Source organism: Melanotaenia boesemani, chromosome 17 (genome assembly GCF_017639745.1).
Source record: "Melanotaenia boesemani isolate fMelBoe1 chromosome 17, fMelBoe1.pri, whole genome shotgun sequence".
NCBI classification, from domain to species: Eukaryota; Metazoa; Chordata; class Actinopteri; order Atheriniformes; family Melanotaeniidae; genus Melanotaenia; species Melanotaenia boesemani.
The window spans coordinates 21,774,212-21,799,231 of NC_055698.1; the positions used below are offsets into that span (position 1 = coordinate 21,774,212).

A 25,020-nucleotide genomic window follows, 5' to 3' on the forward strand; every position below is an offset into this window, starting at 1 on the left:
TGAAGGAGAGGACTCCAGCCACATTAATCTTTATCTTGTTAAGAACTGAGGAAAATCATTATTCCAAAGGCTTGGATAAAAAGACAAAAGGAATGAGGATCCACTTTATTCCTGTGCCTCAGAAATGTTACTAGAATTTAGTAAAATACTCATGCCAATAACTTGGTTTTGTTACAGCAATATTTACCCATAATTTATTTAATTTAAACAAGATAGTGAAACTTTTTCATTTGAAACTAACATTTTAACCATAGAAGAAACTATGCCACCTGAACTGAATCAAGCTTAGCAATTCAATCTTAATTATTCTAAGACATCACTGAACACGCCATAGTTAGCACAGATTTACCAGTCCTCACTGGAACAGTAAGTATGGCAAGTGGAAAGGGACATATTTCACATGTTCCACACAAATGTTGAGATTCGGGGCAAGGCTGTACTGTCCTTATCAGTGCTAGAGTCACCTACATTACTGGAACATATAACAGGGGGTACTCTTGTTTTCTATTATTGCTTGATGGAAACATCCATTTATGGGGAAACAAGTTCAGGGCTCATTGAATTGGTCACTTTTTAACTATTATTTAATTATTTCATAAACTGGCCTGAAATCTTGAGTTTAATATCTGCAATGTGACTCAAAGAGTTGGGACGTTGCCATGTTTACCACTGTGTAGTTTCCTCTTGCCTTTTAACAGTCCAGACCAGCTGCCTGACCTTAGGGAGAGGAATGTTGTCCTCCAGTTTCAGCAGTCCTGGGTCGTCTTTGTTGTATTTTGTGTTTCATAATGTGCCAGACATTTTCAACTTTTGCATACATTAATCTCCATGTTGGAATCATCATTTTTAATGTAGTGTCATCTGAGCGCTGAAAGATGACATGGATCCTGATGTTGGGTTTTAACAGTGTGCCCAATGAACAGATGTTTCCAGATCATCTTTATTTTTTGAACTGTAGCAAACTCAGATTACGTCATCTTTACAGCTTCATTTTGAGAAATGTTATTCTGAAACTGCTCCAGAATTTATAGATTAGATGTTTTGCAGATTTCTGAACCTCTGTCGATCTTTATTTCTGAGACTGTTCTTCCCTAAGGTGCTTTTTTTTTTTCTTTTTTTTTTACATCCAGTTATGTTTCCTGCCAGCTGCTACTAGCCAGTTGCTAATTAAGCTCATTAGTTACAACTTGTTGATCCAGCCGTTTTCTTTTTAGGATCACTTTCCCAACCTTGTGTTGCTAAAACTTTAGATTATTTTTTATTTACATGTTGCAGTGTCCCAACTTTTTGAGAATATAAAAAAGGCACATCAGTAGTTTTTTTTTATTGTAAGCTTACATCATCCATTCATCCAAAGGAAACAAGATTAAACTTAAATCGAAAACCAGCTGCTTTTATTTTTTACACTAAATCTTTTATGATAATATAAATATCTTAAAACAATGAGGCCGGTTATAGGGGGCCTTTGTGACAAACTAAAGCAATCAAGATGTTTTCTTCTCAGCTTCAAATCACGAGTGAGTCAGAGTCACATGTCTTCTCTTTTATTTTTCCCCCCCTTCCCTTCTTCCTCTTGGACAGAGTGGTCCAGACATTGACACAAACCCCTCCTGGGATCAGCTCAGTTCCACCTCTACACTGCATGACCCACTTATCTGACAGCAGCTCAGTAAAACTTTCAGCGCAGATGAGTGCTTGCCTTGTTGGGCAGAAAGTGTGAACACAAATGATGGAAAAGAGATGAGGCAGAAATCCTCACAACCTCCACGTAGTTATATGTTTTATTGGCACCATTCCAATCCTGCTTATAGCCTTCGATTTGTAATTTGACTCAACCGAGAAAGAAAATCAAATCACAGCCCAAGTTATGCGTTTTTGCAAACATTGATCTGCCTTGTTGCTTTAAGATTTAAATTGGTAAATGATGGTAACACAGCATGTAGAAAAAGCTTTTGCTAGCATTTTTAAGAGTATATGGAAAACTCTGGACTGTAAAACAGCTGTCAGAGATGGTTTACTATAGAATGAGGAGGTTAGCATGTAGACTAAAATATTAATTGAAGGGGAGAAAAAAAAAAATCACAAGATGTAATGTGTGCAAGTCCAACATTTGGAAGTTGTGTTGCATCCTTCAAAATGAACAACTGAAAGATTAAAAAAAAAAAATACATGCATCAGACACTTGTTGGTACATTTCCTGGGGCATGTGAACTTGGGCATTGCAAAGGCTAAAGGATCCCTAAAGTTGTTCAGTTTAATCAAACTGGCTGATCGATCTGCTGTTGAAAAGGTCAAGATTTCACAACCTGTAGGAACATCTCAACCTGGAAAAACATGGGCAAGCCCGGGTGACTGCTAAACGACACAACCGAGTGTAATCATGGCATCTAAAGGTTTTAAACAGACATTTGATATTGTCATTGTTTACAATCTAATGGGTTCTAGCAACTCTTAGCTGATGCTTCTCTTCACCCCACTGCAGGTAGATCAGCATCAGTCCGATCAGATCACAGAGTACATGTCCCAAATTAAGGGAAGCCACACACACAATTTTTTTAATCCTATGAGATTTTTTATCTGGTCGAGACCTCACACGTGAAGATAAAAAAAAAAATCAGTTTTGATCGTACTGTGTGTGGTGTGCTCTGAAAATGTAATCACAGAATAACACACACATAACGATGCTGTCCCGCAACTCATCTACAATCTAGTCCTCGGAACCAGACAAACTTCGAAACGTAGAAGAAGAAACATAGCAGCAACTGGTAAAAAAACAAAGAAGAAGAAACATAGTAACAATCGAAAAACACAACACACAGCATGGAAGGGGATATATAGGACGAAGGAATGATGGTGGTCTTGGGACTATTGTTAACAGAAAAATCCAGAACTGAAAAAAATAGACTGGAGACGGCGTGAACACGGACTTTATTTACTTCCTTGCTCCCCAGCCAGCTCGCCTTCTGATTGGCTACATTCCGTACCACGTTACCATCCACGCAGTCACAATGCACGAGTCGTCGGCGTTCCTTAGAAATCGGCTCTGAAATATTGAACATGTTCAATATTCCTAATTGATGGCTACGACCCGTTTCGGAGCGGATTGTCAGGACAAATCCACTCATAACACACCACAGACCAAATGATAATTGGACAGGGAAATGCCACGATGATCGGCGTTCCCGATGCCGGGAAGTGGCAAAATTGGGACAAAAACAGCCCAAAAATCGTTGTGTGTACCAGGCTTAACAAGACTTGATGTGGTACTGACTTGGTCATCTGTTCAATCAGTAGCAGGACAAGACTGAGGCAAATGTATGGCTGACCTCTCTTTCTTTCTCTCTCTCTTTCTTTCCTTCTTTCTTTCTTTCTTTCTTTCTTAGCTTTTACGGCCAGTGGCTGTTGCTGTTTTTGCACTCACTCTACACACAAGGTTTTAAAGTTCCTTTAACTTGCAACACCAGCTGCAGATTACCATGTGATCATTTGGCTTTTTGATTCCAGAGTTGTTCGTTAGATTGCTACTATCATAATTAAATTACACAAGCAGATTGCGCAGACTCTAGTGGTGATTAAATCAGCTGCTGTGTGTGACACCTGCACACTTACTACTCATTACTATAAAATGTTTTCTTCCATCAAAAGTTTGCAAATGAATCTAAACGAGCCTGATTAATTCTGGGAACAAACCCTGCAGACATATGCAGTTAAAAAAGAAGTTTTTGCAAAAAAGGAGCCAATTCTGACTGAAATTATCAGGTCAGTATACCAGGACTGCACAATATACGGAAAATGTGATGCATAAATACACTGCTGAATGTTGCCATGACAATATGACTTTGATATAAAAATAAATACTTCAGTGTACGATGTGAAATACCAAGTATACTAACAAGGGCTGCATCACCCTCAGTTATAGACCAAGCACAAAACTAGGAGTTCCTGTAATTGGAATCTATTCCTTATTAACGCACCTGCACTTTTCCAGTCTTTGCAATATTGATGTTGCACATATTGATATTACAATAAGGATCCACTAGATACACCATGCAGCACAAATTCACATTTAAACTGCTAAAGATGCTTTGGGATCCAGTGATTGTGCATTTAAGTATGGCTAATAAAACTTAATGAACAACCATGCACACAATAGGCAAACAAGGCTTTTTCAGGTGTGCTGCAATAACAGTTTTCTAATTTCAACACATTTAATCTTTATAATGACTATTTGCTCCCATTTCGATTTAATTATAATTTATACTGCAAATACATCCCTTCACTTTGGGGTTTAAGAGAATTTCATTGAAGACCAAAACTGTGCTATTGTACCATATAAATTAAATTTTACAGACTCCATCATAGCCAATGACCTTTGTTGTATGCTTTCTATTTGTAACTACAGTCAAATCAGTAGGAATAAAAGGCAGCAATGTGCTGCACAGTTAATGTTTTGCTTCATCAGTCTGAACATTGGACCGAATCATTAAATGAGAAAATGAAATGATTTTCTGTGCAACTATTCATCAAACCCATATGTACAGGAGCCATTCAGAAAACACGCTGCAGTTAGAAATCGCTGCAAGATTTTTGTTTGTTTCTCCTGATTGATCCTGACATCTGAAATGCCGTGAACCAAAGCAGCAGAGGTGGAAATGGGCAGGATGACATTTTGTTTCTCACCTCAGCACCATGGGACAGACTCCTTTTCCTGAGAGCCGGGGAGGGCTCGGCTGACCGTAGAGGAGTCAGACCGCCGTTCTTCAGCTGCTCCCCTGAGGGCGACTTTGGTACAGTCCACACAGGAACACCATCTGAAAAAATAACAAAGGAGCATAAGAGAGTACTGTCTGCTTTAAGTTCCCAAAAGGTGGCTGAGATTTAGAGATTAGTTATGTTTTCAGAGAATCACAGCAGGATGAAGGAGAAAATTCAATTCAGTATCTTCTGTTTGCATCTGACATTCATTATTAAAGGTGTGTGCATGACTGACGGAGACCAGGAAATTGTATGTGTCAATGTATGTGCCTGTTTAGATTTAATATTTGCTCAATGTTATATCCTGACTTCTTGTATTGACTTGACTGAGCTGAAGAGACTAGAATAATGATTTATTTTGACTCAGGGCCATCAGTAATAACATTTTCTGCAGAATAGACTTACAATTACATTTTCTTTATTCAAGTTTCATTGCTGCTTTAAACTCTGACCCTAAAGCATCATAAGGTTTTCATACGACCCTTAAGAATTCATTAAGAGAACCAATTAGATTAAAAAGTTGGAACTTTAAAAGGTTCAAGTTTTTTTCTATAACAATCCAAAAGTGAAGGGCAGATTTCAGCAAACAAATTTTGCGAGAACTGGAGCACGGACGTTTGCACAAGCGGTGTAGTCGAGTGCAAACGGTTTCATTTTGAGAAGAGCAGTGAATTTTGAGAAGGATTAGGAATATTTGCATCTTTGTGCAGGAATACAATGAATCGTATTCTCAAAGTGAACACTTAATATAGACCTAGAGGCACATTTCTTATAAATAACTGGAAAGATACAAACTTCACTCTCCTTTTACCTTTCTTTAGAGGAGTGGTTTGTGGTCTTTGGCCTTGCTTTTTGATCCACTTTTTCATTCTCACAGATGTCTGGATATTTCATTTAAGAATTCACTGAATTCATAAATTGTTTAATCAATAAGAAAAAGCTATGATGGATCAGAGCAGCAAAATGTATACCATGATACTGCAAACACTGTGTTTGACAGAACTTTGACAGAAACTTAAAAAAGAGCACTGGTTTTCTTTAATGCTGCCATGCCAACCATTGCTGTTCACTGTTCTGATGGTAGACTCATCAACTTTTATCATCAACCAAAATGAGAGTCCAGAGATTACCCTGGTTCTATAGTAATTTCCTGGATCATAACAAGCTCTGCTTCTGGAGTAACCTTTGCTTGATGACCAGCAAACAGAATCCTTTTCTTCTCTTTGGTTTGGTGACCTTGAGTTTACTTTGTTGGGACCATGATGCACCAAAACATGTTAGGTGAAGGTCAGAACAGATCCTTGTTCTTTAAATAAAAACAGTGTTGACTTACACTGATTGAAAAAGCCTGATGCTTCAACATACTTTAGCTACTCACAGATATGTTGAATTTGTTTTAAAGGAATCTTATCTAGTTTCAAGTATTTCTGGTCAAAAAATTTGTTGTGTTTTGTTAAACAATGTTTAAGCAAAAACAAAGAAAATCCTGCGTGATCCTCAACTTCTGCCATCTATAGGAAATCTAAAGGAGATGGTCTCAAAGGTTATATTAAACCTTGATGAAGCCTTTGTTTATAAAATGTATTTCAGTCAAAGTTTTTGACTAAAACCCCAAGAGGGGATAACTACATTATAATGAAGCAGAAGGGACTTGTGGTTTAATGTTACTTTTGTTTGACTTTTGCATTACATTTTAAACTAATTATCCAAATAATTCTCCAAGTAATTATTCACATTTTTCCAAAACATGTGAATAATTCAGGTTTTTCAACACAGACAGTCAAAAACCATAAACAGGGAGGGATGAAGATCCTAAACATGGACAGAGCCCAACGTCACAAAAACAAAAGTCATCTCACAAAATAAACCAAACATTTTACAATCAACGTTTTTCTGTTTTTTGTTTTGTTTTCATTGAAATTTTCATGCTTGTTCTGGGTTATGTTCTGTCATATGTAGATGGTTTGTTTTCTTTTTTCTTTTTGCTTGATCTGAAATGTTGCATTTAGTTTTAATCCGTCTTGGTTTCATTGCTCTTTTCAGTTTTTTTTTTTTCTTTTTCTTCAGAGACACTGTGCTTCTCCATACATCAACTTATAAGTTAAAATCAACTGTAGGTCAGTCAGTTATACAACCATACAGGATGAAAAACCCTCAGAAATAATTTTAATTTACTCAAAAACTGTTATGCTTAGAAAAACAGAAGGTTATAAACACTGAAGTAACACCCAACCAGTCTGATGAAGAGCTATTAGGTGTCTCATGTATGGAAAAGTTAATCAGAAACTCCTTATGAGATTTGTATCTTTCATATAAAAGATCTAATGCAAAGTTTCCCCAATTTAAAAGCTTCTAAAGCACAGATCCTATTTCAAAGCACTGTTAATGGAGCACTAAAAGAGGCCATTCTCATCTCCACCCCTAGCACTCAAACTGTGTTAAAAGTCTAATGCACAACGAGGCTGTTCTTTGATATCCATTAGTGTGAAGCAAGCTGTGCTGACACAGGTCGACACGCTGGTGGGTTTGAGGTGAATGTCTCCATGAAATCTGCTGAAATGGCCCTCAGGCTGTCTTTGAGCTGGTCAACTGAAAGTTTCACTAACAGGAATCTGAAAAGTATGATCGAGCTGCCTAACTGTAGTAATACTGCACTCCTGGCAAGGAGACATGAGTGGAGAAAGCAAGTTGTTGATCTGGTTAAAATTCAATTATTTAGGTCTTTTTTTTTTATAAAGGTTATCACAACATTTTGAGGTTAATGGGTCCCTGAGACCTCATTAGGAGATATTCTTGTGGGTTTGTTGTTAATGAGCTGTTTTTCCAGATATGTCTGCTCTTAGAGGTTGAGATGTCACAATCAAGCACCAGAAGCAGAGATGCTCTGTGAGCAGCTATTCGTTGAGGCCATTGGATAATGACATGCAAGTGAATCAAAAGGCGTTGGCAGATCAAACAGTGGAGAGACAAACATTCATGCAGTTAATGATTCCAATGGCTTTATCTTCTATTTCTGGGCTGTGACATCATATTTTGAGATCTCACTTTATCATTTCTTTTAATAAAGCATGCCTTTTCATTTTCGATCAAGAGTATTTTGCTTTTTTTTTTTTTTTTTTTTTTTTTTTTTTTTACCTCAAGCTGCAAGGACTAGTTTGCAAAATAAATTTCCTTTATGGATTTTAATTTCCTTAAAGGAAAATGCTCTGGGGTGTACTGATGAAAGAGAGAAGGTGGGGCTTCAAGCTCTTCGTGAAAGGAAGGGGAAAGGGAATCGAAAAAGAGCTACAGTGAGCAGCAAAACTCCTCTGTGACATCAGCTGATAAACTGCTGTGTAGTTCGTGACTGGCAGGTTTTTTGTTTCACAGCTTCGTCAAGTTCTCTGTTCTTTGAGACTAAAGCCGACTCAGCAAGTTGCTTTAGTTTTTGTAGCAGCAACAGGAGACCAGAGGGACCAACGTGCCAGCCAAACTCAGTGCAACCTCATGCTTAGCCCTCTCCCAAAAAATGTTTTCTTGCCCATGCAGTTTAATGCTATCTTGCATGGGCATAAGACCATTCAACCAGCTAGCCACTCCCTTTATCAGCTGCATCATATCAAGATGTAGCCCATGCCAGTGAGCCACACCAATCACTCAGAGAAACCGAGGATCCTGACAATAAACTCCTCACTGAGGTGTGGAGGGTACATGCCGGAAGCGAGGAGCAGCTGGACCCCCACAGGACTCATCAGCAAGGCAGCGGAAGGAAAGAGGTTTGTACTTGCGGCCCGGTGGTCCCACTCCACACCACCCCCTGTGTGACGAACAGGCACAGGGCAGGGTGACTGCTGGCGCAAAAAGAAGACCAATAAACAGTGAGGACTGACAGATTGAGGATGGGACTCTGCACCCACCCAAACACAAATGTAAAACAAACTTCCCCAAAGTAAGGGATGCAACTGACCACAACTTTTGGCTAGAAGGAAAATAATCTATAGGATGTTGGAAGCTTTGAAAATTTGTCTAGTACTTTGGTTGGATTAGTTTGGATTCACAGCAGTTAAAGTGGATTACAACAAGAAGTAGTAAACATGGTTAAAATGATGTTTACAATACAGACAACCTCTGAAATTATAATTTAATTATCACCAAAGTTTTGTTAGTAAAACCCAACTGAACAGAGCATGAAACAATGACTGTACCCACATTGAACTTCTTGTTCTAGATGATGCAAAATGAACCTTTTCCTGTAAAGTACCAGCTAGTCACACTCTTGGATTAAGGTTACTCAAAAAATAAATCAATAGGAATTCCAGAAAATCTGTATGCCATATTGGATATAGGATCTTAGTGTTGACATGACTTGAATATTTTTTAAAAAGAACGAGTCCAGGATCCATTTCAAAAGGATATTGAAACCATCTCATGTGTCTTGTTTAAAGCCTATTTTATCTGAGTTTCTTCCTGATGCTTCAAGTGCAGAAGTGCAAATAACCTTGAAACAAAGATGAGTAGGCACAATTAGATGCAATCATTTATGAGATGGCACAAAATGAACAAACAATTTTATGCTCATCCTGTGGATTACTTGAAACTGTTGGGAAGTTACAGGAAGAAATGGAGTTTATGAGCTCAGGTCTGAGACAGGTTAATGTAGTTTACAGTCAACAGCAAATTTACTAAATTGGTGTTAATCAATGCAAACTACAGAAATAGTTCACAGGTCAAACTGAACTCAAAAGGAACCTGATTTTATAGACTTGTATCCTTGATTTAATTTTCATTCCTTTCCCTATTAGAGCAACCAAAACTTTAGCCATAATCATTTTCTAGAGCATTATGTATGTGAAAACAATCCTTTCTCAACATTGAAATCACTACATAAATTTCCATTAAAGGTTAGGAATCGTGAAAAGGCAACGGTGCAACACAGAAATAGCACATTTAGTGATTTAGTGGCAACCAGGTACTATTTTGTATAAATCCAAACATATTTACAGAAGTGCAGGAAAAACCTGAATATATCTGTATTGTGATCCACTGTAGCTGCTGTGATTTCAAACCTAATGAACCTGATGTTTTCCACAAAGAGAGGGCTTCAAATTTTCAGAGCAACCAGGCAATGCATGAATAGTGCTCAACAGGTTTCAGTGGAGAATGGTTATCCTGTTTCCTGGTGATAACAACCATGGCTCTGTTGTTCTGCAGCAACATGGGCATGAAAATAGAAGAACACTGAATTTGGGGGATTTCAGTTTGTCTGAACAAAGTTTCATCTTTTGCCCCGTATTTAGTATTTTAATAACCGATTCCTGATCATTATCTTTAGTGTTATGCCAATAGAACCACCCTCAGGCTGTGAATGGTTTAAATCAAAACAACTTTATTGGACCTGTCACACAGAGGATTAAACATGGTGGAGGTCTGACATTTGAGGCACCAGTGTGGATATTTTTTATTTATTTATTTATTTTTTGGCAAAAGCTTAATCCTTTGAGATTTAGAAGTGCATAGTTTTGTATTTAAACGTACTCATTCACAAACAGGCCATGCATGTTGGAAGACAGTCTTTGATGCATTCATGGCTTCTGTAAACAACGTTTTCAACCACACTTCATTCATGCTTGTTCTTGGTACTACATGTACCACTCTGAGGAACTATTGGCATTTCAATGCGACTGACGACATTGAAGAGACAAAAAAAAAAAAAAAAATGAATGGAAATCAACACAGAACAATAACGACAAATAACTGACAGAAATGGTACAAAGTAAAGAACAATTCAAACAAATGCAACATTCAACAACATTTACTACAAACATTTAAGTTCATGGGACCCATCAGACATGGACACGAGCCACAGTTGAGCTGCCCCAGCTGGGCTTTGCCACTGGGCTCTGGAGGACAAGACTGAAAAGACAAGGGGGACAAGGGAGGTGGAGGTGTTGGGGGTTCCAGTAACAGCACTGGAACAGGGCCCAAGGTGGACTCACCGGAGGGGGCTCCGTGGCCAGTGTGGTTGCGCTGGGAGGCCTGGGATTGAGGCGTTGCCTGGCTGCGGCTCTGAGTCTGTTGGAGGATGTTCAGGCATTCTCCCAGGCAGCTGAGTGTAGCAGCTGACGTGGCTTTGAGAAGCAGCAGGTCCTGATCCAGACAGGAAAGTGGACCTTTGGTGGGTAGGGAGTCAATGGACTGGACAAGGTTCTTCTGTTGGCCCTCTGCTTGGGACATCACCTGAAAAAGTAAAAAAAATAAATAAATATGACATATAACAAAAATATAAACATCCAAATTGTGATTATCAATGGATCATTGTAGTAAGTGATTGGATTCAACTGCTCTGCATCTTATGTAGGCTTATCAGCTTATTACAGCTACAAGTAGTGGTTTGGACCTGTGATGGTTGGTAGTGGTTTGGACAATTTTTCTCTCCAGTGAGCAGAGCTTTACAGAAGTACAACCAACAGTGAAAAACTCCCCAAATTACAACTATAAAGACAGATTTGTGGAGGTAGTAGCCATACAATTAATTCAAGTTGCATTGGTTATAGTCCATTTCATTCATATAATTCCAATTGTTAAAATGAATTTGACAAGCTAAGAAAATAAAAGTTTATCAAAAATATATCAAGTCTTAACATAGATTTAATCTCCCCCATCCTAACAAGGCCTGTGGCTGTGATAGTAGCCATTCCTCCTTTAAATACAGCTAAATCTTAGCTGGAGCTCGTGAAAAGGCTTCTGAAAGACTGAGGCTGTAAGAAAAAATCTTTTTATCAGATAAATGGATTAAAATATTGGGTAACAATTCTTAAAGGTTTGAATGAAAACAGCCGCTGAGCATCCCCTCAGGATAATTATTCCTATTCAAACATTGTAGCATCAGAAAGGCTATTAACATGACCTTAAATATGATAACTGGGAGTGATCATTGGGCTTTCATGTTGGCCAGTTCTTTAATTTTGAACCAGATTAGATGCGTCTACATGCATTTCTGAAATGTGATTTTCGTATGTCTACATTTTCCAGTTCAATATCGGATCTATTTTGAAGTACATATATAACTTTGTTATTTTCAAAATACCAAAATCAGTCTTTTTTTTTTAACATAATGGTACCCATGGCCATGCTAATGTAGGACCTAATAAGCTGCAAAAAAAAAACTGCATGTTTAACTTGGTTAATGCTCCGACCTCCCACTGCTGTCAACCCATTTTTCTTTTGGGTTCTGCTCACATTATGCCTGCGTCGCTGCATCTTTTTATTGGAAGACATTAAAAAGACTGACATCACAGTATAACTGCTGTTATCTGATAAAGCATTGAGATTATGCTGCGTATATGATCACTTGAACTATCCGATAGATCAGGTAATGATCAGATTTTTGGTGTGCATAATACTCCAGCAAGATAAGACAAGGGGAGCCAGCTCTGCCAATCTTCAAAATGCACTTCTGATCTTGTCTGCTACGCCTGCTAACTACATGGTTCAATCCCAATTCCTCCATTTCTGGGAGACCAATTGAGGGAAACCTCTCACTGCCCCACAGGCTTCAAGACCTAGTATATGCTAACATGGTAAATCTGTATTTATTTAGCACTTTACTGTACCTGGAATGATACTTAAAGTGCTTTACATTATACATCACATTCACCTATTCACACACACATTCGTGGCGGAACCACAACCCTTCAAGAGCAATGTGGGGTTCGGTGTCTTGCTCAAGGACGCCTCCACATGAACTCTACAAGCCGAGGATAGAAAAATCTCAGTGATACACTACAAATACAGCATGTTTGTAGGATGTACCTGAGTCCCACACAATGTTATGCGATGAGGGTCACCTTATCTTCCAATTATGATCTATGCCCACATTTCCTCCAGGGTTCATTCATGCATGTTTATGAGGAGTGCCCTGGTGTGGTTAGACTCTGGAAGGAAATAGCTCTCATGTTAAGTGACGTGGCCAAGTGGTTGAGCAGGTGCCGCTTGTGTTCCTGTGAAAGGGAATAATAGGCCAGTCAGGATTGGGGTATGAATTTAATCCTTTTCTAAAATGCTTGGGTGGGCTTGAGATTTTACATTTAAACACTACAGAGGAGTGCCTTCAGGAAAAACTGAAGATTCTGGAGTGATCCAGAAGGTCTGGGCTCATCCATCAGCCCACATCCCAACTTGTTTGAACTTGACCGTTCCTAACAGGAAGTGGGTCAAGCTGTAAGAAAAACTGAGGATGTTATTGCTGCAAAGATGTTTCCACAAAATAGAGTGAAGTGATTAAAAAAAAAAATATATATATATTTATATATATATTCTCTTTAAGTTATTATCAACACATTTATAAAACTGACTGAAAATGAGCTAAAAATCCATCCATTTTCTGCCGCTTATCTGGAGTCGGGTCGCGGGGGCAGCTGCCTAAGCAGGGAAACCCAGACTTCCCTCTCCCCGGCCACATTCACCAGCTCATCCGGAGGGATCCTGAGGTGTTCCCAGGCCAGCCGAGAGATGTAGTCCATCCAGCGTGTCCTAGGTCTTCCCCGGGGCCTCTTTCCGGTGGGACGTGCCCAGAACACCTCACCAGGGAGGCATCCAGGAGGCATCCTAACCAGATGCCCGAGCCACCTCATCTGGCTCCTCTCGATGTGGAGGAGCAGCAGCTCTACTCTGAGCCCCTGCCGGATCAACAAGCTTCTCACCCTATCTCTAAGGGAGTGCCCGGCCACCCTGCGGAGAAAACTCATTTCGGCCGCTTGTACTCGCAATCTTGTTCTTTCGGTCACTACCCACAGCACATGACTATAGATAAGGGTAGGAACGTAGATAGACCAGTAAACTGAGAGCTTTGCCTTTTGGCTCAGCTCCTTCTTCACCATGACAGACCGATGCAGAGTCCGCATCACTGCAGATGCCGCACCGATCTGCCTGTCAATCTCCCGCTCCATCCTTCCCTCACTCGTGAACAAGACCCCGAGATACGTGAACTCCTCCACTTGGAGCAGGACCCTATTGTAGACCCGGAGAGAGCACTCCACCCTTTTCTGGCTGAGGACCATGGTCTCGGACTTGGAGGTGCTGATTCTCATCCCAGCCGCTTCACACTCGGCTGCGAATTGCTCCAGTGAGAGCTGAAGATCACGGCCCGATGAAGCCAAGAGAACCACATCATCTGCAAAGAGCAGAGACCCAATCCTGAGGCCATCGAACCGGATCCCCTCAACCCCTCGGCTGCGCCTAGAAATTCTGTCCATAAAGGTTATGAACAGAATCGGTGACAAAGGGCAGCCTTGGCGGAGTCCAACCCGCACTGGAAATGATTCTGATTTACTGCCGGCAATGCAGACCAAGCTCTGACACCGGTCGTGCAGGGAGTGGACAGCTTGTACAAGCGAGTCCGGCACGCCATACTCCCGGAGTACCCCCCACAGGAGTCCCCGGGGGACACGGTCGAATGTCTTCTCCAAGTCCACAAAGCACATGTAGATTGGTTGGGCAAACTCCCATGCCCCCTCAAAGACCCTGAAGAGGGTGTACAGCTGGTCCACTGTTCCACAACCGGGACGAAAACCACACTGCTCCTCCTCAATCCGAGGTTCGACTATCCGACAGACCCTCCTCTCCAGCACCCCTGAATAGACCTTACCAGGGAGGCTGAGGAGTGTGATCCCCCTGTAGTTGGAGCACACCCTCCAGTCACCCTTTTTAAAGATGAGCTGAAAATAAATACTTACAACTATCTGTATGCTCTCATTAAAAACTGAAATTGTGGTATAACATTTCTGGAAAGCTCTAAAATAAACCCTTTATCCACCTTTTCCTTTCAGTCTGCTCACAACGAAGCAGACTAGTCACACTGTATAAAATTTCTCTTGCTATTGATTCCAAAAACATTTTTCCTCTTTACCACAAACCTCCATTAAAAACATGCAAAAATGATGCACATCTGCATAATGATCACAGAAGTCCAACTATTCTTTCATCTAATGTACATTTTTCTCTTTGACCAAAGTGTATATAAAACTAACTGCACACCTGCTTGTGAATACTGATGTCTACTGTGTTTAGGGTTGAGAATTACATATTGGGTTGAAAGTTTTGAAGTCCTTGAAGGCACATTTGGGTCATTAATAGCATTTGCTGACAATAAGAAAACATAACTAACTCCAGCTTCAAAGCACACTCCCTGTACTGACTCATGAATTGCAGATGTAATCAGCAGCAAGTCTGATCATTCCCAGAGATACGACATGTCAATTAATCCTTAAAAGAAAAAAAATGTAGTAATGAGTAAATTCAGCATAATTTTCAAGTGATTTTGGGGGAGCAGTTGTAAAGTTGGCAATGAATCAGCCTAATTCCAATATAAATGCACATTTTATTCACACAGTACAACATGTCTTCAAAAAAATCTCATCGATAAATCTAGGAAATTATGTGAGTATTTGTTTTTATGCACGCAATCACACAAGGGCATTCAGTATGGATTTTTGGCCAAATCCCTTACCCTACAGAACAACCGAGACAATGCTGGTTTGATTCATCTGCAAGCTTTAACTGGGTTCATTTCCTTTTCTACTTAAATCTCACCCAATAATGCTAACAATTAGAGGTTAAAACACAATCAAGTTTAAAGTTAATGTACATGGTTAAATAAGATATGTGTGGGCAACAAAATCTCTTTTGCAACAGGGTTTGTACACATGTGAGGCCTAAGAGGACGACATGTACAGCTTATCTGGATATATTGCATTCAACTAAACCAAGAAACAATACAACATGCTTGACAGTTTCCATTGCAATCATCCATACTGTTGTGCACAACTGAGCATTAATTTTCACTGGAAATGCCTCAATCCTGACTGCAGGCAACAACTGATCCAGACATCTGCGCAAAGACAGCAGTGCTAAAAAAATTAAAAAAAAACAAAAAAACAGCAAAAAGTTTTCAAACCAGAAACACTGAACATTTCTCAGCCTGAGAGGTCTGACTCACTTATCAGCGTCTAAATGTGTCACAAAACAGATCAAGTTGCATCTCGCTGGTGGATAATAAGGTCTTCTCACGGCTAACGAACCTGGATTGTTTATCAGCCTGGCAATGTTGTGTTCGTTAAAAATATATGGCTTCACAGACACTCGGTAACATCTGTCCACCTGCAATCGCAGAGTTATCATGGAGATGTAGAAAACAGCAAGAGACACTCCACTAAAAGCAGAGAGATTGTCGAATTATTCAGGAGTTTACTGATACAGGTTGAGCTCAAAATGTATTTCTGAATGTGTGTAAAAACCTGGTAATAAAAAGTGACCCCTTTTTCCATCATGATTGTTTAAAAAAAAAAAAGCCAACAGCCTCAAGAACAGGTTTTTTTTATAACTTAATTTATAAGTTATTGTAATTTTTTTGTTTCGTTTTGTTTTTTAAGTGTTTTAAATAAGTGGGATCATAATTGGAGAGTGGACACACTGTTGATTTACCAGTCATTTACCTCATCCATGGTTCCAAGCAGAGATCTAAAGATGAAACTGTGAATACAATGACGTGAAACAAACTTCCTATGAATGGTTTCTATTCCTTTTAGTTGTTCATTAAAGACACCTCCATAATGAACAACTAGAGACCTGTCTCTAACCTCTCTTTTATTTCCAAGATTATTGAGAAAGTTGTATTTCACCAGCTTAATGACTTTTTAAGTAAAAGTAGAAATCTTGATAAATTTCAGTCCGGCTTCAGACCTCATCACAGCACTGAAACAGCTCTGGTCAAAGTGTTAAATGACATTAGGTTGAATACTGATTCTGGTTAAGTATCAGTCCTGGTTCTGCTGGATCTCAGTGCTGCGTTTGATACTGTAGATCACAGAATCCTGTTGCACAGGCTGGAAAACTGGGTTGGACTTTCTGGAGCGGTCCTTAACTGGTTCAGGTCCTATTTAGAAGGCCGGAGTTATTTTGTTACGATCGGCAGCTATGAATCTGAGCGAGTGGCCATAACTTGTGGAGTTCCCCAGGGGTTAGTCTTTGGACCTCTTCTGTTCAACTTGTATATGCTCACTTTGGGTCAAATATTACAGAACTATAGCATTAATTATCAAAGTTATGCAGATGATACACAACTTTATGTGTTTCTGTCACCAGATGACTGCAGCCCAACAGACTTATTGTGTCAGTGTCTGGAGCAAATAAACACCTGGATGAGGGAGAATTTTCTACAACTAAATGAAGACAAAACTGAGATTATTCTGTTTGGTAGCAAAGAGAAGAGAGTCAGCATTGGCAAACACCTGGAGACTCGGGCTCTTAAAATCATCGACCAAGTTCGTAACCTTGGAGTGTTGATAGACTTAGACCTGACTTTCAGCAGCCACATCAAAGCTGTCACTAAGACAGCTTTTTACCAACTCAGTAACTTCAACAGAATTAAAAGTTTAGTCTCCAAGAAAGACCAAGAGAAACTCATCCATGCATTCATCTCCAGTAGGCTGGATTACTGTAATGGACTTTTAACAGGACTTCCTAAAAAGAGCATTAAACATCTGCAGCTCATTCAAAACGCTGCTGCTAGAGTTTTAACCAGGACTAAGAGATTTGAACACATCACACCAGTTTTAAAATCTTTACACTGGCTTCCAGTCAGTCACAGAATAGATTTTAAAACCCTTCTGTTTGTTTACAAATCCCAGAATGGTTTAGGCCCAGAATAAATCTCTAATTTGTTCAGAGAATATAAACCTAGCAGAGCTCTTAGATCCAAAGACTCTGGTCAACTAGTCCAGACCAGAGTCCAGACTAAACATGGAGTAACAGCAATTACATTAAACTGTCACCAAACAGACATTTTTAAATTCAGGTTAAAAACATTTCTTTTCTCATGCGCCTATGCATGAAATCTGCACGGTAATTTTTAACTTATCTTGTTTTTAATTATTTTAATGTAATTCATTATTTTATTGTGATTCTTGCTATGTGTTGCTACCCTTTAACTATTTCTTAATATCTGTAATACTTTTGTTTTATGTAAAGCACTTTGAATTGTCCTGCACATGAAATGTGCTATACAAATAAACTGCCTTGCCTTCTAGGCTTCCCCTTAGGAATTGGTCGAGAAGCTACTCTGTCCAGTGAATTATGGGTCACAGATTATAGTCCCTCTTCACATAGTGGTTGCATATTACTGGCAAAAACAAAATCAACTTAACAGAATTTGGCATCCACCACTCCCGCATCTGCTATCATTGTACACATCAAACTGATTAATGATGCACTGGAGTTTCTTGATAGTTGCAAACACGATGACCTGCTGAGCCGAACTACAGATTCTATCAGCTCAAAATTCAAACAAACCACAGGGTGTTTGTAAGGAGGCAAGGTACTTTTACAACCTTCTGACTAAAGAATGAGCTCCTCAAAAAGACATCAGTACATAAAGCTGCACAGAAATAAACTTTGAGAAAATTGGGGCACCAGGTAGGCCAACCAGTTAACTGGCTGAGCAGGTGTCTCATGTATGGAGGCTTTGACTACCTGTAAAAGTTGGCCTAGGTTCGAGTCCTGGCCTGGGGCTCTGTGTCTGTTTTCTACTGTCAATTGAGACCACTAGAACAAACAAAACCTAGAAATGAAGTAAAAAAAAAAAAAAAAAACTAAAAGTTGAGATAATTATAACTTTAGAACACATCATGAAGCAAGAAAATGTGTGAAGACGTGCAGAGATTTGAAAGGTTTCTTTTTTTTTTTTGTTTTTTTGCATTTTGTTGCACAAATAACGCTGGAAATCAGAACCTGCCTGAGATCCATTATTCGCTAAAAGGCCCATTAGCGTATATTAAGTTGGCGAGCTATGTTGCTATGCAACCATAAGTAACTAAAAAAAAAAAAAAAAATGATGCCACACATGCTTAAAATAACACAGCCCACTGAGTTTTATGGTGCTCAGTAAAATGCAGCCACCTTTCTTGATGGAAGCAAACATGACATTTTTACCCAAAGCTGGAAAAAGCCTGTAGTGGGGGGATTATTACACTTGTGCCCCATGAAATATAAACATGAGATAAAAGAGATAAAAGGGAAAATTCAAATTAATTAGATAAATAGGACAATGGTAACTGTAAGACACAAGATAAAATATATATATACATAAATAATATATCAAATATGAATAAATATTTAGAAATAGTATAGAAATATTGCAAGTAACAGTTTGCAATCTGAATGCAGAACAAACAATACAAAGACAAATTAGTGAGCTCACAGCAATGACAGCTTCCCCATCTCACACACATGCACACACACATACATATACACACACAGTGCCTCTCTGGAGCCAACAGGACCAGTGATGTTTCCAGAAATAGCCTAACCCCAATGATCCAGCTCTGCTGCTGCGGTGCAAGTGCCCAGTGGTGCTGCTGCAGCAAGAGTCGAGATGTTTGACGAGTTCACATCAGTCGGCTGTGACAAGCTGGCTGGAGGAGAGATGGTCATGTGATCTGACTCCCACTGTCTCGCATTTGGCAAAGAGGAAGACTTATGCACGGACAGACAGATGGGAAGTGACAGCATGTCAGCGGCCTCAGCACTCAAGACCTCACTGATATATCGGTACTGCAGTGCTGCTTTCGGAGGTGTCACAACTGGAATAATTGCTCCACACAATAAGATCCGTAGGCAGCACTGGACCTGGAGGGGTACACGCTGAGCATTTATTTAGTAATAATTTTCTATGGTAGTTATCAGGGGTGCATGATATTAGAAAAACAAAACGCATGACAGAGTATTGCAATGCAATATAGCCCCATATACTTAAAAAACAGAACTTATTACTCACAGCACTTTGTAGAAATGACACACAGATCAATGTCTTTTCTTTGTTCCAGCCATAGAGGACTTTTGTTTTACAAAAAGGTGATAACTCCACTCATTGTTGATTAACACTACATTTTGCAGCTGGATTATAAACCTTCTGGATGGGATATAAATGCCTAGAAAACTTCCGTAGATCGCCTAAAGGGTAAGCTATCGATCACAATTTATCGAGTTACACACTATTGTTCCCATTGACAGTATAAATAATAAAAACTTGGGTGCACTGTTGATCTAGCAGAGTTTTAAGGCTTAAACAGGGATGCATTACACTTATGCACACAATAGTGTTAATATGAAAAAAAATAAATGAAATGCAGCCCGCTTATATACACCTGTAGACATTTATAGTCTTTGCAATATTATCTCTGCAACATCAATTGTTCACATTTAAATGGATATTTAAAAATGCATGAAATGTAGTTCTGAGTACAGTGCAAAGGGGGAACTAAAAGATACGCATTTATTTTATAGGTGTTTTGAAATTGAGAGAAAAAAAAATCACCACACACTTAACTACCACACTCAAATGGACACAAACCACTAGTTCTAATGAAATTCTCACAGTTCATTTTGTTAACTGCAGGGTATGAAAATAGTCTTTATAATAACCAGGTTTTGATGAATAAAGATTTTACATTAATGCCCCAGCTTCAATTACTGGTAATATAAATGCATATAAAAACAGAAATGACTAAAAACTCAGCAAACATCTGTCATCTAATGGATGCAATGCTACAGACTCAATCCACAGAATGTTTGACATTCATGCAGCCGACTTTGCTCTTACATAACCATAATGAGCTGTCAGATCCTAACGAGTCATGAATTAAGTGAGTCTATACACACAAAATACATGCATCATTAATTTTATGGTAGAGGAGAAGGGAGAAAGAAGAAAAAAGTACCTCAGGGTAGCCCTCAGTCAAGATGTGAACCCAGATCTAATCCAGCCACAACAGAGCAGATTGACCGTTACCTTCCTACAATTGTCTGCATGAAGATTAAAACTCATTTAATTTTGATGAAAAACTGTATATAGTGGAATTAAAAATTACAAAATGAACTGATCTAAAAGGCATAAAAACTAAGATTAAGATCACAATATTTTCTGTTTTTTAAATAAATAGGAAGAATGCGCATTGTGTGAAAGATTGGTTACCACATGAGACTTTTTTTTTATCTCAGCTTGCTGGACTTGGCCTTTAAAGGGACACTGTAAGAATTACTGCCACCTAACACTGGAATCATGTATCTCATTCTAACCTATGCGGCATTCTAGCGTCTCACTTTCTCAAATACGTACTGCAACAACGGTAGCCGCCGCTTCTCAATAATAATAGAGTGAGTCTGCAACATTCAAAGAAGTTAAATGTTAACTTTAGCAGCAACCGTAATTCTGCCCCCTTCACAGTTTATGTGACCACCATGAGACAAATACAGAAGAATGTATTAACCAGTAACATGGTCAAACTTCACACTCTGGTGAAGCTCCCTCTGGATCATAAATGGTCAGGGGGCAAACATCTAGTGGATGGAAATTCACTGTCACATATCGTTTCTCTGTGTTTAGAAGTAAAAAATGGTTCTCACAGGGGGAACGGATCTCGACAGGGAAACTGGTTTCGACACAGCACCAGCTATTTTGTCACAGTAAAAGCCAGCTTATAAAGCCTTTCCGCCAACTTTTTGTCCGGCTTTACTGCAACTGAAAGCCGGTGTTTACCGTAACTTTAAAAGCGAATGAAATCACTTAAACATACACTTTCGTACCAATGAGGCTGGTGTATTTTAGCAGGAGCTATTGATATGCTGTCATAGTAACGAGCAACACTGCCTAAAAAAATTTAAAGTTAGCTTTGGGCTCATTTAGGCAGTACTGCTGACTGACTTGTCGAGGAGAAAGCTGGCACCTTCAGCATCCCTTTTAATATCCCTCTTTCTTGAGCTCCTTCCACCTGGGGAAGGCTAGCCCGATTTTGTATTTGTCCTTTTTGTATCATCTGGTCATGCTGTCTTTTAAGTCCCCTTCTTCACTTTCATGGTGATGGTAAAACAGCTCCCGTGCTGCTGCTGCACATGCATGGTCCTGCAAAACGTGAATAACAATTTAACAGATTTTCCAACTTGCGGTGTAGTAAGCTGCTCTCGTTTATTTTCTCTCAATCAGTATTGGCTGGCTTGCAGGCAAAACGCGTAGTTTGTGCCATTTGTCCCTTGCCAGCAGTTGTAGTTTCAAGATGGCAGACCGTCATGGCACTGTCCTACCAGCTGGCTCAGCATACGTATAAAATACTTACTTATAAATACTAAAATTCTTCACTTACAAAAATGTGTCAGTTTATTAGTAGTTCATAATACATCAAGGATAACACATATATACATGCAGACATCTATTTTGGCCAGTAAACAACAGAGAATGTTACACAATGTCCCTTTAAGTGTGAACAACCCAAAGTGATAAAATCTACTGGAGAATGAAGTGTTTTCAGGTAACTGTCAACAGTCAATTCACTTGAGGTTTAGGTTGGAAACTTAAATAAAAATGTCTGACTCAAAGGTTCAGTTGGATATTTAGTCTTTAGTGTTTCATCAACTGATTGAAATACAAAATACACAAAGGTATTTTTTAAATAAATAAGTTTTAAGTTTGGCCTTGAACAGACAGATCAGTGTGGGTGCACAGTAAAAGGCTTTACTTTGGACAATTAGACGAAGCTGAAAGAAACTGGTTTTCACAACATCACCGACCTAATTGTCCAAATTCAAGCAAAAGTCCAGTTTTACCCCCAAATTTTTAACCACCTGATGGAAGTGGGCGGCCCAAACCTAAATTGGGAACTGCAGTATCTTATCTCTTGCTCTGTCGCTTTCTCTCTTTTTCTAGCTCCCTCTGATAATGTGCTCTTGGGTTTCTTTGCTAAATCAGCCATGGTATGTGTTCAAAAAGTTGATATCCAGTTGCTGGCGTGGGATGTGTGGTGGTCCAAATTGGATCACAAAGTTGTGAAGCTTTTTGCAGGGAATGACGGCCACAGGATTATGGTCAATAAATGTCAGTGTGTCACCAAGTAGCTTACAATCACCAGGTATGAATGAGGAGTGGATAATTAATGGATTCAATGTAAACGCTTTGAGTGGTGTCAGCAGTAAAGTGTAATATAATTTATTTTTGTTTGTTTTTTTTAAGGCCAGAAACTTGTGTAGGGTTGTTTTGAAACAGAAATAAGTAATGCCAGATGTAAGGGGCAATATTTAATGATTACACTGCATTTTTATTTCAACCCATTCCAAGTATTAAATGTCAAAAGGCAGTCATTGCAAATTCAGTCTTTCAAAACGGCCTCACCTTTCCTGCACAGTAATGCTACATCAACCATGTTTACATGACTTTTAATTCTTTTTTACTTCAGAATGAAAATTAAATCTGCTTTAAAATGAACCCGTAAACACCTAATATGAAAGTGAAAGTGGCCATTCCGAACTAAACTTAAATCAGAATTAAGTGGCTGGTTTTTTCTGACTTTAAATCGGAATTGAATAATTTCTCGATCATGTTTACATTAATTCTGCTTTAAATTAATTCTAGTGCATGCTTGTTTTTCTTTGTCCTGTCGTGATGACGGTATGGTACTCCATCCCTTCCTTCTCCTCAGCTGAAAAAAGAGCAACTTCTTGTGACACTTGATTTTTCTGATTCATCGTTCCAAGTGAGGGATTAAAAAGCTGTATATTCTTATGTATATTCTTATTCACAAGCAGGTTTTCTGAGCATAAAGATGTGTAATTACCGAAGACTTTTTCATAGTTCTACAGCTGCAGACTGGCATCAGGTGGTGTCTATATACCCTCGACACAAAAATCTGCAACAGATGAACATTCTGCAACACAGTGGAGAAAAAAAAAGACCAACAGAGCTTTGGCTCTGCTACAGTATGCTAAAAGGCAAATACAGATTTTATTGACTGCTTGTTGATTGTCTAAGAACCTTGAAAAGACTGTTTTATCATTAACTGTTTGGCTTTAGAAAATGAGTGCTCTTCTGAAACTTTTGCATAGTACATTATAAATTATTTCAAGCTGGCTAAACTTAGAAACCTTATTTCTCTTCCATCAAGATGCAAGTTCAACCAAGTTGAGTTGAATAGTTACATTCTTTTTTTTTTTTTTTTTTAATCAGGCAGGGATGCTAGGTTGTGCTCAGGCTTATGGTTGACATAAAATCAACCATAAAGAAATGTTAATACATACTGTGTTACTGTGTTGTGTTACAAGTAAAATAGAATCAGTTGTTTCCAGCCCTTATTTCCACATCTATTAGTGTAACGTTTAAAAATATAAATGTTGGTTTTTCTGCATGACGGGGCTGCAGGTCTTATAGACAACAGTGACTTATTTGCAGAAAGGAGAAAGATCATGTAAAGATCCACTAACACGGTCTCATAAGAAGCAACAAAGATTTTTACTTATATCTGCCACATTTACCCAAAAAATAAATGGGACATACAACACTACATTCCTGATGCTGCTGTTTTCCCATAAATTCACAGTGTAATGAGCTACGGCAGCTTTCTGAGCTCTATTGTGTATAAATCAGAACAAACAGACTCCTTTACTGTTGACTCCAGCATTCTCTGGCCTTTATCTGTGCCAAGCCCATCAGGAAAGTTTACTGACCTGTTATGAATACAGGAACGAAAACTACAAATGACAAGAGGAAGGAGGGAAAATGGGTGGCAGCCATAGGAGAAAAGATAAAATAGCTGACAAAATAGAAAAAAAATTATTAAACCAGGTCACAGAAAGCAGCAGCCCAGTTTTTTTCTGGACAAAAACAGTGAAGCTGAACAGAAGACAAGTCACACATCATGGCTTTGTTTCCCCTGTGCAGAAAACCCAAGCACCAGAGGAGTGTTTGTTTTGCATAATGATCACACCATCTGTTGTTATTTACTCCAACTGTCCTGGGTTCACACGGGGAGGCATCCTCTGCTCCTAACGAGTGAGAAATATTCTACACTAGCACTGATCACTAGTTGCTCCCTCTCTGTCACTGAGTGAATCATTTAGAAGAGATATTCTTAGCACGATGAGGCAGAGCTGCAGCGTGGCACATCTGAAGGGGGAAATTTAACAACTCTGTGTCAGCCAGGTCTTCAATGAGCAAGAAAGGCATGAAAGAGAAAGTTGCAATATGCTCCACAAAGTGTGTTGTCTCACTGACATAGAGAGAAATAACTGAGGTAAATGGCCATTTTTAAAATGGACTGTTTAGCTAATGGTTCTGTACTTCACTTTCCTAGTGTTTCAGTTTCTGGAGAGGTGACAGCAATGCAACGTCCTGTTGTGAGATGGCTCCTTTATAGCAGGTTATTAAACAAGTCATGTTTGTTTCTCCTCTGTGGGAAGAATGGTGCATTC

The 25,020-nt window shown here is 39.0% G+C and overlaps 1 protein-coding gene across 1 annotated transcript in view; it reads right to left on the reverse strand.

The window, feature by feature from the left end:
* LOC121656908 (oxysterol-binding protein-related protein 10) overlaps positions 1-25,020 on the reverse strand; it is a 104,507-nt gene that overhangs the window by 25,623 nt on the left and 53,864 nt on the right. The window contains exons 6-7 of the mRNA XM_042012138.1: positions 10,731-10,971; positions 4,681-4,811 (exon numbers count right to left, since the gene is read on the reverse strand). Of these exons, the coding sequence (XP_041868072.1) occupies positions 4,681-4,811; positions 10,731-10,971 (372 nt within the window). The remainder of the gene's footprint in view (positions 1-4,680; positions 4,812-10,730; positions 10,972-25,020) is intronic.